We start from the raw sequence: 11,727 nt of genomic DNA on the forward strand, positions 1-11,727 counted from the left end.
TTATGCTAAGTAAATAATAATTTCAGTTTTTACATTAACTAATAATTTTCAAGATGTTAGAGAATTAGAAGACACCATTAATAAATTTGAGCGCTCTAATCAAGATCTAAATATTTAAGATTCCAATAATTCTGAGGCGAACTCTCTGATATCTAGCGAAATAGATAAAATCGGATGATAAATCTAAAATTGAAACAGTATAAAACGCGCGTATAAAAAGAAACCATGCGAGTGAAGTTAATTAGTGTGCGTTTGACGAACGCGCGTTTTTATGGGATTCTTGTGGGCGGGCCAATCATGTTTACGGACAAAATCTGGACTTTGCTGCAGACGGAACTCGAGGACACGAGCGGCGATGGTGCGTGCGACGGCAGCATCGGCGGTCCCAATCTCGCCTGTCCCGAGGGCACCAGCGGGCTGGTCGTCGGCCCGGAAACGTCGCCGAGCGTAATGGAGTGCGGTGGATGCGGCGAGCGGGTACGCGAGCGGACCGTCTTCTGCGTGGGCGGACGTACGTGGCACTCCAGGTGCCTGAGGTGTTGCGCCTGTTCCAGGCCGTTGCACGATCAGCAATCGTGCTTCCTGAGAGGAAACCCCATACGGGTGTACTGCAGGCACGACTACGCCCTGTAAGTCGACCATCGATTGGCACTTTCACCTGAAATAATACTCGCGGTGCTCTTTTGGTTGCGCGATTTGATTGGACAATTAAATCGGCTCAACGAGTTATACGTGTCAACGGAGAAAGAGAGAGAACGAGACGGGGGAGGAGCGGGGGTGGGAGAAGAGAGCCGCTTCTTTTTGTTCGCGTCGCTGAATGAACAAGTAGAATATTTTTGTTGGCGCGCGATGTGCATCGATAGCGATGTAAGACGTACGGTCGTGGAGATCAAAGTCGACGGAACCCGCGGTGACTCGTCGATTGTACGGAAGGCTTCGGGCGCAGCCTGCCCAATGTGTTTATCCAACTGTCAATCAGTTACTTCAGTCACCTGGGTCTCTTGCACCAACTGAGGCCGACGCGAGACGTCGCGATATATTCGATCGCTGGCGCGCCGCATCTGGCGATCGCGAACATCCGCAACGTTCGATTTCGTGTTAAATTCGATACACGCGCGTCGTCGCGCGGCGAGCCGCGGGAGAACCGATCGCTCGAGATCGAGCAATTTTCGTTCCCGCCCGCGAGAATTGAGTGAGATGCATCCTCGTTAATTACACGAGAACCGTGAGTCCCGAGGTTACTTTTCAACGCCGGCTAACTCGGCCGAGCTCGGGCCCGACAGTGTGCGGGAGGTCCAAAGGAATCTGCCGCGTAATTTTTTTGACTCGTGCTTTCTGCCTGGTAACGCTGCCATTCGATGACCCGGTCGCCGCGCCGGCGGGATCCCGGCGCGACCCCGTGGACCCCGTAAACCCGTCGACAACCGCCGCCGACAACCGCCTCCGAGAGAACCGGAACCGTCCGGTCTCCTCTCGCGCGATAATGGATGAAACGTCCAAAAAAGATAGAGAGAGAAGAAAAATAAAATCCATCGGAATCCACGCGGAATAAAGCGTCGGGCGTAGGATTTTATTTAAACTCCGCTCCCCCCCCCCTCTCTCTCTCTCTCTCTCTCTCTCTCTCTTTCTCATTTCGCGTCGACGTCCATGGCCCTCTCTCCTCGAGCGGCGTTTCGTAATCGCGGACGAAAGTCACTCGAAATTCAAATCCTTCCCTAGCTTCCGATGTGGGCGTGACGGGGATCACCTTTAGCGCCAGGACAAGGAATTAGCCGCTTCCCCTCTTAAAGGACAATGGTATTAAGGCGCGCGTATCGGCGGATCAGAAAAGTTTAATCTCGCCGGACTCGTCGCGCGATAGAATCTACATCGCGTCTCTCCCCTTTGTTCTCCAATCTCTGTTCGGAGAAGCGTACGGGATTTCGAGGACGTCGCGATGGCGGGCACGGCGCACGCGTCCCTTTCGACAGCCGCGTGGTGAAATGAAGCTATTTCTCGGACGCGCGCGGCATGGCGATACCGCGATACCAGCGAGATATTTTTCGGGCAGCCAACATCCGCGGCGCAGGGAGGAAATGACCACCGGGATAGTCGCGTGGCAACCCCCCCGAGATACCCGTAAGCGCGCCGATGTACGCCGCAGGCATTCGCAAACACAATCCGCATAAACGGGGTACCGGCTCGGATGCACTTTCCGTGTTCATGAATATGATAATGGGCTAATGGGCCGTCTGGTCGTTGTTTAATTATCGGCCGCGACACCGCCGGCGACACGGGCCGGCTGTAGCGCGCCGAAGGTACGAGCGTCCGCTCGTTCGCCCGTCGCGCATCCTCACGGTAGGCGCGAACCCCCGGCCGTTCATCCGGTCGTGCTCTCCGCTGGTACACGGCTACCGTTTACGGCCGTCCGGACCCCGTTGCGCGAACGCGCGCCGGTATTATTAGAATCGACCCGGGCGGATTTACATGCGAGCATGCGATACACTTTATTAGAGATCGCGGACTCTCCGGGCCCGCGGGGCTCTCGACGGTGTACAACCGCAACCTGTATAATTCCAGGCTAATTAATGCACGGGGAGAGGGGGGGGGCTATTGTATAATTCTCCGATCGCTTTCTCCGCGCGCGCGCACACAACCGAAGGTTAATTAAAACGCAAGAGCCTCGGATTACCGACGCGCCGATACGCGCGGGGTATTGACCGGAAAGGCGGCGCGAAGGTGTACGACACTTTGCGTCTCTCGTAGATCCTCCCCGAAGCTTGCAGGCAAGCGGAGGGGACGCGGGCGAGGAGCGAGAGCCGAAGAAATAAACGGCCGCGAAACACGCGCCGATGGAGACCACTCGCTCCTCGACACGAATATCTCTTCTCTAAGTCTCTTTTCTTCTCTCTTCTCTCGGGATACCTTCGCGGCCTTCGGCCTCCCCCTCGCCCGCACCCGCCGAGATACATTCGAGCGGTTATCATTACACACCCCGTGCCCGCTCGTTCGATCGAGTGTCGAGTGAGTCGGCTATATTGGCTGTCGTTATAACGTATCTCGCAAAATAAATCCGGGAACGCCGCGACACGTACTTACGCTTATAAGATGATACACGCCCGCGGCAGTTTACCGCGGCCGAACGCGAGCGAGGGTTCTCGTATGTACGTGTTTTGCAGAACCTTCGGCGCCAAGTGCGCGAAATGCGGGCGCATCGTGGGTGCCGGGGATTGGGTGAGAAGGGCCAGGGAAAGGGTTTATCATCTGGCCTGTTTCGCGTGCGACGCTTGCTCGCGTCAGCTGTCGACCGGCGAGCAATTCGCCCTCCTGGACGCCCGGCTGCTCTGCAAAGCGCACTATCTCGACGTCGTCGAGGGCAACAACACCTCCTCCGATGGTGAGAATGTCGCGCGAACGTGCCGAGAAGTTTTGACGTAGAATAAATATTATTCTTTAAACGCGCCCGGTGTCTGAGATTTCAAGACTAATTAGGACGCAGAGTCTTTACGCTTCTGCGAGTCCAAGTAACGTATCCCTGGCTAAATTTAGTCTTCAGCGTTGCGCTTCGCTTCTTCTGGCAATTACGGTGCTGGCGAATCGAACTAGCTTGATAGATAAAAGTATACACCGTTCGCGATCCTCCATTGTACAAGACGCACCGGGGTGGATCGCGTAACGATGTGGGAGGTGGGTACGGCTAATTGGTACTTTCGCAGAAGGCGGTGACTCAGAGAGTGGCCACAAGGGCGGTAACAAGGCGAAGCGAGTTAGAACCACATTTACCGAGGAGCAGCTATCCGTTCTCCAAGCGAATTTTCAATTGGACAGCAATCCCGACGGCCAGGACCTCGAGAGGATAGCGCACGTAACCGGACTCAGCAAGAGGGTGACGCAAGTGTGGTTTCAAAATTCGAGGGCGAGGCAGAAGAAGCACCTTCATACGGGCAAGATGAAGGGACAGCACGGTGAGCGAGACTCGGCGCCAGACGTCTCCCCGCATTTCCGCAAAACGTTGCCGTCGCGATCGCGCGTAGTCGATAATAGTAATCGTAATTGTCAGCGTCGAAGGAATGAATTTTTTGCAGTGCACCAATCGCCGCCAAACTCCACCGTATCGCCTAACGATTTCGGCCGCCACATCAACTTGCATTTGACGTACTCGTTTCAACATCAGCAGCAGCATCAGCAGCAGCAGCAACCGCAGCTTAGCCCGGCCACGTGCAAGAGCCCGACAGGCTCCATTTATCACAATCATGGTAAGAGGTCGTTCGCAACATCCCGGGAGTTTCGCGAGAAAGACCCGCGTCGTCGCGGTCGGAGGCTCCGGATCGGGGAAATTCGTGAATTAGTTAGAGATCGGACGGGATCAGGTACACGTGTAATCGCGATTCCATTAACTCTGTTCTCAGGATCGGAGCAGTCTATGGACGAGCTCTCGCAAGACTCGATGCTGCTGTCTATGCCGAACGAGGTTTAATGACGATTTCGATTATTATATTGTAAATACACATGGCGTTGCTTTAAAAGAAAAAGCGTCGAAGGTAGAGGAGAGATACCGCGTCTCGAGGAAGCATCGGTGAATGCCTGGTTATCTTTTTATTTATCCCCAAGGAAAGTGGAAGTTGATTCGTCGCTCGCTATTACTCTTCGATGACGTACTTTCGAGTTACGATCGCAACATATATCTCGCGCTCTCGGTGTTAAACTTACTGGAACCAGTATTGTTCCGCGTTACACACGCGACAAGGTGCGTACGTGTATGCGCGCGTGTGTGCGTTGTGCACATGTGTAACTTTGCGTCCTGCAATTTCGAATCGGTCTATCTGCCTACCTCTTTCCCAGTTGTATGTGATGATTTTGTACTCGTTTTTTTCTCCCTCGTCTCTCTATTCTTTCCCTCGTGTCGGTGCCTGATGCAACCAGAAAAGTCCGCTTTAACGAAGCCTTTAAAGCGAACGTAGACGGAAAAAAAAGAGGATACGTATCCTGGGCACTTGTTATGAATCTATTCGGAAACGATTTCGCTTGGAACGATTCTCGTCACTTGTCGCGTTATGAACACTCGGTATCTGAAACGATCGGAAAATTTCAGACTTTTTCAAGTGAGTCCAAAAGATTTCAATTTAATCCCAAAGTCTTAGATATAATGTCATTTTTACGATGTTCGATAAATGACGAACTAATCTTCGTTATGTAATCTTTAACATGTTATGATATCATAATAATAATATTATTAAAATTTCACATTTCATTCGACCACAGCTGGCCACATTTGTTAATTAATCGGTTAATGCAGAAAATTTATTGCGAAAAATATTACCTCAGCCAGGGTTTAAACCTGGACCTCCCTTACTCTCTAGGCGGGCGTCTCACCAATTCGACCACTGAGGCGTGTGGTAATACTTGTCGCAATAGCTATACGGATGACGTTCCACGCATCTGTTTTTCGACTTAAAATTTTCTGCATTAACCAATTAATTAACAAATGTGGCCAGCTGTGGTCGAATGAAATTTTGAATTTTATTAACTGGCAATTTGAAGAGACTAATCTTTAATATTATTATATTATATTATTAGCATGTCCCGCAAGATTATATGATGATTCTTATTTATTTAATGTTAAAAATTATTATATTTAAGATTAAAGCCCGACCAAATTAAATATATTTTTACAGTACCGGTCAAAAGTAAATCACCTTAAGATTTTCTGAGCATAACTTTCGTCGAAGTGCACCGAATATGCTCAAAATTTTACAGTAGACACCTGATAACAGGTACTTGTATACCACACTGAGAGAAAAAAAAATAGTCATTTTTGGAGCCAACCATATTTTGGTTTATGACAACCAATATTGTGGTTATGAGAACTATCACATTGTTAGGTCAACCATAATTTACGTTGGAGGAATTATAAAAAATATAGTTGGCTCCAAAAATGACTATTTTTTCTCTCAGTGCATACACGAAGGGTAATGATTTGACAAAGTACATCTTGATTTTCGAATTTTTCATTCGAGCACTTTAAAATTAGTTATGCTAAAAAATGGAAAGGTGATATATTATTGGCCGGTACTGTACTTTGTCATCCTGCTTATGACACGCGTTAAAACGATGCGTTTTTTTCAGCTAAGGTTGATTAAAACAGTCCGTTTTATCACGGAAAGCCGATTCCGTCATATAAGGTTTTATAATAATCTAAAGGCACGAACGGAGTCGCGATCGGAAACTCGAAAATCCGATCCGGAATCGCGAATAGTTACGTAATAAGTACCCCCTGAACGTCATCGGAGACGCGTCGCGTCAACGGAATTTTGCTCGCGTCCCGTAGCAATGCTTGAAATGAAAGTATCTTTCGTAGTAATCTCAATAGTCGTGTAAAATCATTCGATATGAATGTCCTGTGATGTAAATATTGTAAACTAAACGTACATAAATATATGCGATTGCACACGTTGAACAAAAGGATGGCCTTTGTCTCTCGACCGCCGCGACCATCTCCCTCCGAAAATCTCTCCCGCACGATCCCCAATTGTATTGTTGGCAGTCAGAAAATCGTATGACAATCGAGGGACAATAATCACGAGAAATGTAACAATAAAAGGCGTTTTATTAATAACAGTACGGTTTATAATATTGCAGCGACAAGTATGCGATATCAAGACCTGATCACCACGCTTCTCTCTCACTTGACACAATATATTTCCTGTATTTACCAACAGAAGACACATATGTACAAAAGCTACAATTCGCTCTATATACAATCTCGTACTACGAATAAAGAATATCCTACGTCCAAGTTTCGAAAGACGGGCGCGACAGTCTAGAGTCGCGCTCTTCCTTCTCCTTCCTCGTCGTCTAAGAAATTCTATTCGCCGTCGCAAGTACATGTAAATTGTTACAAGACTTCGGAATAAATAAGCTTAATCTAACTTTAAATACGAAAAACTTGTACCTTTCATACGTTACATATTGTACTACTGATAAACGCGCGCATATTTTACACATCTCCTCGGGACGTATATACAAATTAATTCGCTTTAAGATTTCCGCAATTATGTAACTGTTGATTCTCGACTCGTAGTGATTTGTAACTGGCGTACCAGTTAGGGATACATCTTATCACCCGGTTTCTCGTGCACCGAATATAAGAACGAAATAGACATCATGACTTTTGCAAATTGGCGTCGCGACTTGTACGTGTCTTCGAATCATACGATCTGCAACTGAGAGCGCATATGCGATTACAAGAAATTAATATCAACGGCATCGTGGAAACATTCGCGTCGGATTATCCCGCTGGATGGCAGAATTGGGCCTGCAAGTGATTCGGCGTCGTCGGCGTGAGCGGAGTCAAGGGTGTGAGGGGCGTTAACGGGCTGCCCGGGCTCTCGCTACCGGCATTGCTGGCCTGATAACCACCAAGATAAGCGCCGACCACGTTAATCCCACCGGAATACAGATCGACCGGGTGATGGTGCATCGGCGGCGAATGATGCACTGCAAGCACACGAAAATAGGTGTTTTGAATCGCGAGGGACACCTCGCGCGAGAGGGTGACAAGCTTCCGGTGGCTTACTCTGAGTCTTGATCTTGCCGCTGTGCTTCTTCTGCCTCGCCCTGGAATTCTGGAACCAAACCTGCGTGACCCTCTTGCTGAGGCCGGTTACCTGGGCTATTCTCTCCAGGTCCTGCCCGTCGGGATTGCTGTCCATCTGGAAGTTGGCCTGCAGAACGGCGAGCTGCTCCTCGGTGAAGGTCGTCCTCACGCGCTTCGTCTTACTGCCTTTGCCGCCGTGCTCGGAGTCGCAATCCTCCGACGAGGAAGTATTGTTACCCTCAACCACGTCCAGATAATGGGCCTTGCAGAGTAGTCGAGCGTCCAGGAGCGCGAACTGCTCGCCGGTGGAGAGCTGACGGGAGCAGGCGTCGCAGGCGAAACACGCCAGGTGGTAGACCCTGTCCTTAGCCCTCCTCACCCAGTCGCCTGCGCCCACGATGCGCCCGCATTTCGCGCATTTCGCGCCGAATGTTCTGCAAAAGCGCGAACGCCGGGGATTTCTCCCGTGTGAAAGCTGTGCGTGACAAGTCGCCGTCAACTTTCCAACGCGCGCGCGAGCGTTAAAAAAGTTAATCGACGCGCGTAATCAGTGACAAAGGGAGTCGATGCGGCCGATCGGTGTACCGGTGTGTACCGCCCATTTATCACCCACTTACCGTCATTCATCATTGATCGACTCGCGCGAGTCTCTCCTCTCTCTTTCGTTATGGACGGGGCGCGCGGCCACGAATGGCAACGGCTAATAAACGCCTCGGTTCTCGCGGGGTCGTACGCGGACACGAGCGAAAAACTATTTTTACCCGCTGACGGCAGGTTCGTCCGAGACCTCCGAGAGCGCGAGGACCCGTGGCGGCAGTCCTGTCCTCATTAACATACTACTCAGCCACTCGGTGTCCTGCCGAACGAGGGCGTCGGAGCCTCCTCGGTTCAAGGATCGGTATCGCGATTCGAGGAGTAGATTACGTCGAGATTATTTCGATGTCTCAGTCGTGCGGCTTCCGATCTCTATACAAATGGCTCCGGTCTCTTTGAGCCCGTGCCGGCGAGGCGTGCGAGGTGAGGATTTAGAGAGAACTCGGGAAAAGGGGCCGACGAGAGGTACGGGGAGACAATTATTGGGGACAACGACGGAGCGAGGGCGAGGAAAACTAAAGCGCGAAATTCAGCGAGGGTCGTGCCCACGTATGCGGGAGCGTGCGCGAAAGGAGAGAGGGAGACGGAACGCGCGGGAAGAACGGGCGAGCGAAGCGAAGGAGAAGAAAAAGGATCGATAAGAAATGCAGACATATAGGAAAGGAGGAAAGAAAAAGGAAGGGAAGAAAAAGGGGAAGCGGGAGGAGAGCATAGAGTCGAGGCAGAAGAAGAAGTAGAAGAATGCATCAACGACCGATCGACCATGGCATTATTGTATGGAAAAATATGGTAAGCTCATGGAGGGATTAGTCTTCGCGTCTGCATCGTCATCGTCGCATGACGCGATGTTTTCGGGGGATATTACTGGTTATGGTGATCGCGCAAAGGGCACGCCTAGGAGCTAGTTCGTACGCGATCGTGATCGTTTTTTACGATCCGTCCATCTTCCGGAGCGTCCAGGTAACGAGATGCGTCCCGATTGTTTCGGTCGATTTAAAACGATCGCCCGTTCGCGCGGTTTCTCTCGGGGAAACCCCCGCGCGCGCGCGTTTCCGCAAGCACAGCGAATTGCACGACACCGATGCCCATTTCTACCAATGTAGATTAAAGCCAACGGCACACGATACTATTTTTCCTACTGGATTGCATGCGAGATGCCAATAAGGATGCAGAGTTTTAGGATCGGGTGACTTAAGGCTAAATCCTGATTGGTTCTCGTAAGCAACCAGTAGGAAAAATAGTAGTGTGTCGGTGGCTTAACTCTGATCTCGTTTAACTAACTTTTAATTTTTTTTTAGCCTCAGGGGAAAGACGAAGACTTAGTTAAACAGGAATTAAACTTAATCTGCATTGGTAGAAATGGGCATGAGGAACGTTTCCCCGACAACGTGAGACCCTCCAACGGTGGAAAACGATGGATCTCGTCCGCCACATCCGACGAGTGTCGCTTCAGGTAAATAGTAGCGCCCGCTGCTCGCCCCGCCTGTCCCTCGGTTTCGTACCCCAGAGGAGCGAGGATTTAACGCACCGAGGAGGGCAGAGGACGACGAGGGGGAATCCCGTGTATCCGGCGGCGGCGAGAGAACTGGTATTGGGTATCTATAAATCTTCAGGGCCGTACGCGCGCGTCGGCTACCAAACGACCCCGCCCTAATTTATTCATTTGTTCTTCCACATAGGCGGGCCCTATAAGTCAACGGGGGATTAAGTTGGGCGCTCGCCGGTGCCCCAGACGCTGCGAGAGCATGATCGAACCCCGCCGGCATGCGGCGGATCGCGATCGAGGATCGAGGATCGCGCGAGGCCAAGTACCGATCGGCGATATAAAGTTAATTGCGTCTTGGTAGCAGCTCGTCATAATTTACGCGGAGCGACACTTGTATGTATTCCTGGTGAACGATACCGTGGAGGAATGCCAATCGTGTAACGTTATCACGTTGAATATATAACGCGCTACCCGGTCTCATGGACGTTTGGTCGACCGAAAGAAACCGCGATTATTTTGCTTTCGTTCCGAATGTCCCGGCATGGCACCCGCGAGGTATGCGGCCTTAAGTGGCGGCGAGGTGGAAAAGATAACGCCGCGATTACGACGACAGGTGGTCCCGGTGTCGGGCATGCGAGCCGTTTCTGCGTTGACCACACCGAATTGAGAAAACCGGAATCTCGCGCGACAGCGGAAATCGCTAATAGAGCGATTTTTGCCGCGTGCGCGCGGCCACCGAGTCGCCTCGACGCCCGGGCTCTTCTTTTTTCCTGGCCGAAACGATACGAAAGCGACGAAAGCGGGGAAAGGGTTGGGGGGCCCCGGGGGCGTCGCGGGACAGGGGCGCGCGGGCCCCGAAGTCGGGTGAATATTTATTAATTTCAAAGACCACTCTATTTCTTTCTCGTTCCCTCCCTCCCCCTCCGCTCTCTCGCTCGCCCGAAGAAAAGAAGCACCGCGCGGCTCGCACTCGGATGAAGGCGGGAAGAAGGAACGGTTCGAGGATCGCAGCTGGCTTCGGTGCCTTACGAGGCGAATTCCTCAGTCCTCCGGAACACTGACACTAGGCAGTCCCATCCCGAGTGACTCGGCACCCACATACACGCGCGCGTATATTTGGTATACGGAATCACGAAGCGCGAAGTAACCCGCTTTCGGGACATTGATAAATTAATGATAGCCGGGCGATTCCCTCCCCGCCAGCTATACCGTACCATCCTAGCATGTTATTTCTCGTATCGTCAGACCTTTCCCCACATACTCTTTCCCTCTCCCTCTCCCTCCCTCCCCCTCTCTCTCTCTCTCTCTTTCTCTCTCTCTCTCTGTCGCCCGACTAGAATTAGAGAAATACTTTGTGAATATCGCGTAACGAAAGACACGTCCAAGATATATAAACGGATTACGCACGCGGGGAGAGGGCAAAAGCGGCACGGGGAGGCAGAGACGTAAAAGCGCGAGAGGATCTCGCGAAAGAGAGTCGGGACAGGATATTTATTTTTTTCCGCGTTCACCGCGCGCGCTCGCGCGCGCGAGACAGTGAGACGTCGAGACGTCAACGTGACTCGCAGCTCGCGCTGTGCGTGAGCATGCGTGATACACGAATGCGCGGTGACGTGAATAGCCGGCTATACGTGAGGTCCGCACGGGAAGCGGGGGAGGGGGAGGAAGAGAGAAGACGAGGAGAGGCAGACTACATTGGAAGACATTAATCACCCAATGGCGACTCTCGCGGGCCCAAGCGCATCTCGGACACCCAATACGACGCGCTTATGGATGTCTATCGATGTAGAAATACCACGTCCGTATAGTCCAACACGCGCGGACGCGGCCACGTGACTCCGGGGGAGAGACGGTTCGCGCGATCGACGATCCGCGCAGGGCCCCGTGCCCGTTTCGCGCCAAGAACAAAGGATCCTTAAGGGGTCAACGGCGGCGCGGTACCGGAATACTCGGGATAATGCCCGATCGTCGTGGAGTCATCGACGAGGAGGAGTGGAATCGAGCGGAGTTTTTCGAGCGTGACAATTTTTCCTAGGCGGACAACAGGAGAGAGGGGGGGGGGGGGAGGGGG

General features: G+C 51.5%; 2 protein-coding genes across 2 annotated transcripts in view; one reads left to right on the forward strand and one right to left on the reverse strand.

Moving 5' to 3' along the window:
* The first annotated feature begins 297 nt into the window (after positions 1 to 297).
* Positions 298 to 4,619, forward strand: LOC105562232 (LIM/homeobox protein Awh). Its single transcript, XM_012012897.1, has 5 exons — positions 298 to 629; positions 3,159 to 3,376; positions 3,696 to 3,944; positions 4,065 to 4,235; positions 4,389 to 4,619. Exons 1-5 carry the CDS (start codon positions 298 to 300, stop codon positions 4,454 to 4,456), a joined length of 1,038 nt encoding a protein of 345 aa, XP_011868287.1. The 3' UTR covers positions 4,457 to 4,619.
* Positions 4,620 to 6,423: 1,804 nt separating this feature from the next.
* Positions 6,424 to 11,727, reverse strand: part of LOC105562209 (LIM/homeobox protein Awh-like) — a 12,040-nt gene continuing 6,736 nt past the window's right edge. The window contains exons 3-4 of the mRNA XM_012012852.1: positions 7,556 to 8,010; positions 6,424 to 7,476 (exon numbers count right to left, since the gene is read on the reverse strand). Of these exons, the coding sequence (XP_011868242.1) occupies positions 7,268 to 7,476; positions 7,556 to 8,010 (664 nt within the window). The 3' untranslated portion in view covers positions 6,424 to 7,267. The remainder of the gene's footprint in view (positions 7,477 to 7,555; positions 8,011 to 11,727) is intronic.

Source organism: Vollenhovia emeryi, unplaced genomic scaffold (assembly GCF_000949405.1).
Source record: "Vollenhovia emeryi isolate VEMERY1.0 unplaced genomic scaffold, V.emery_V1.0 DF939193.1, whole genome shotgun sequence".
Lineage (NCBI taxonomy): Eukaryota > Metazoa > Arthropoda > Insecta > Hymenoptera > Formicidae > Vollenhovia > Vollenhovia emeryi.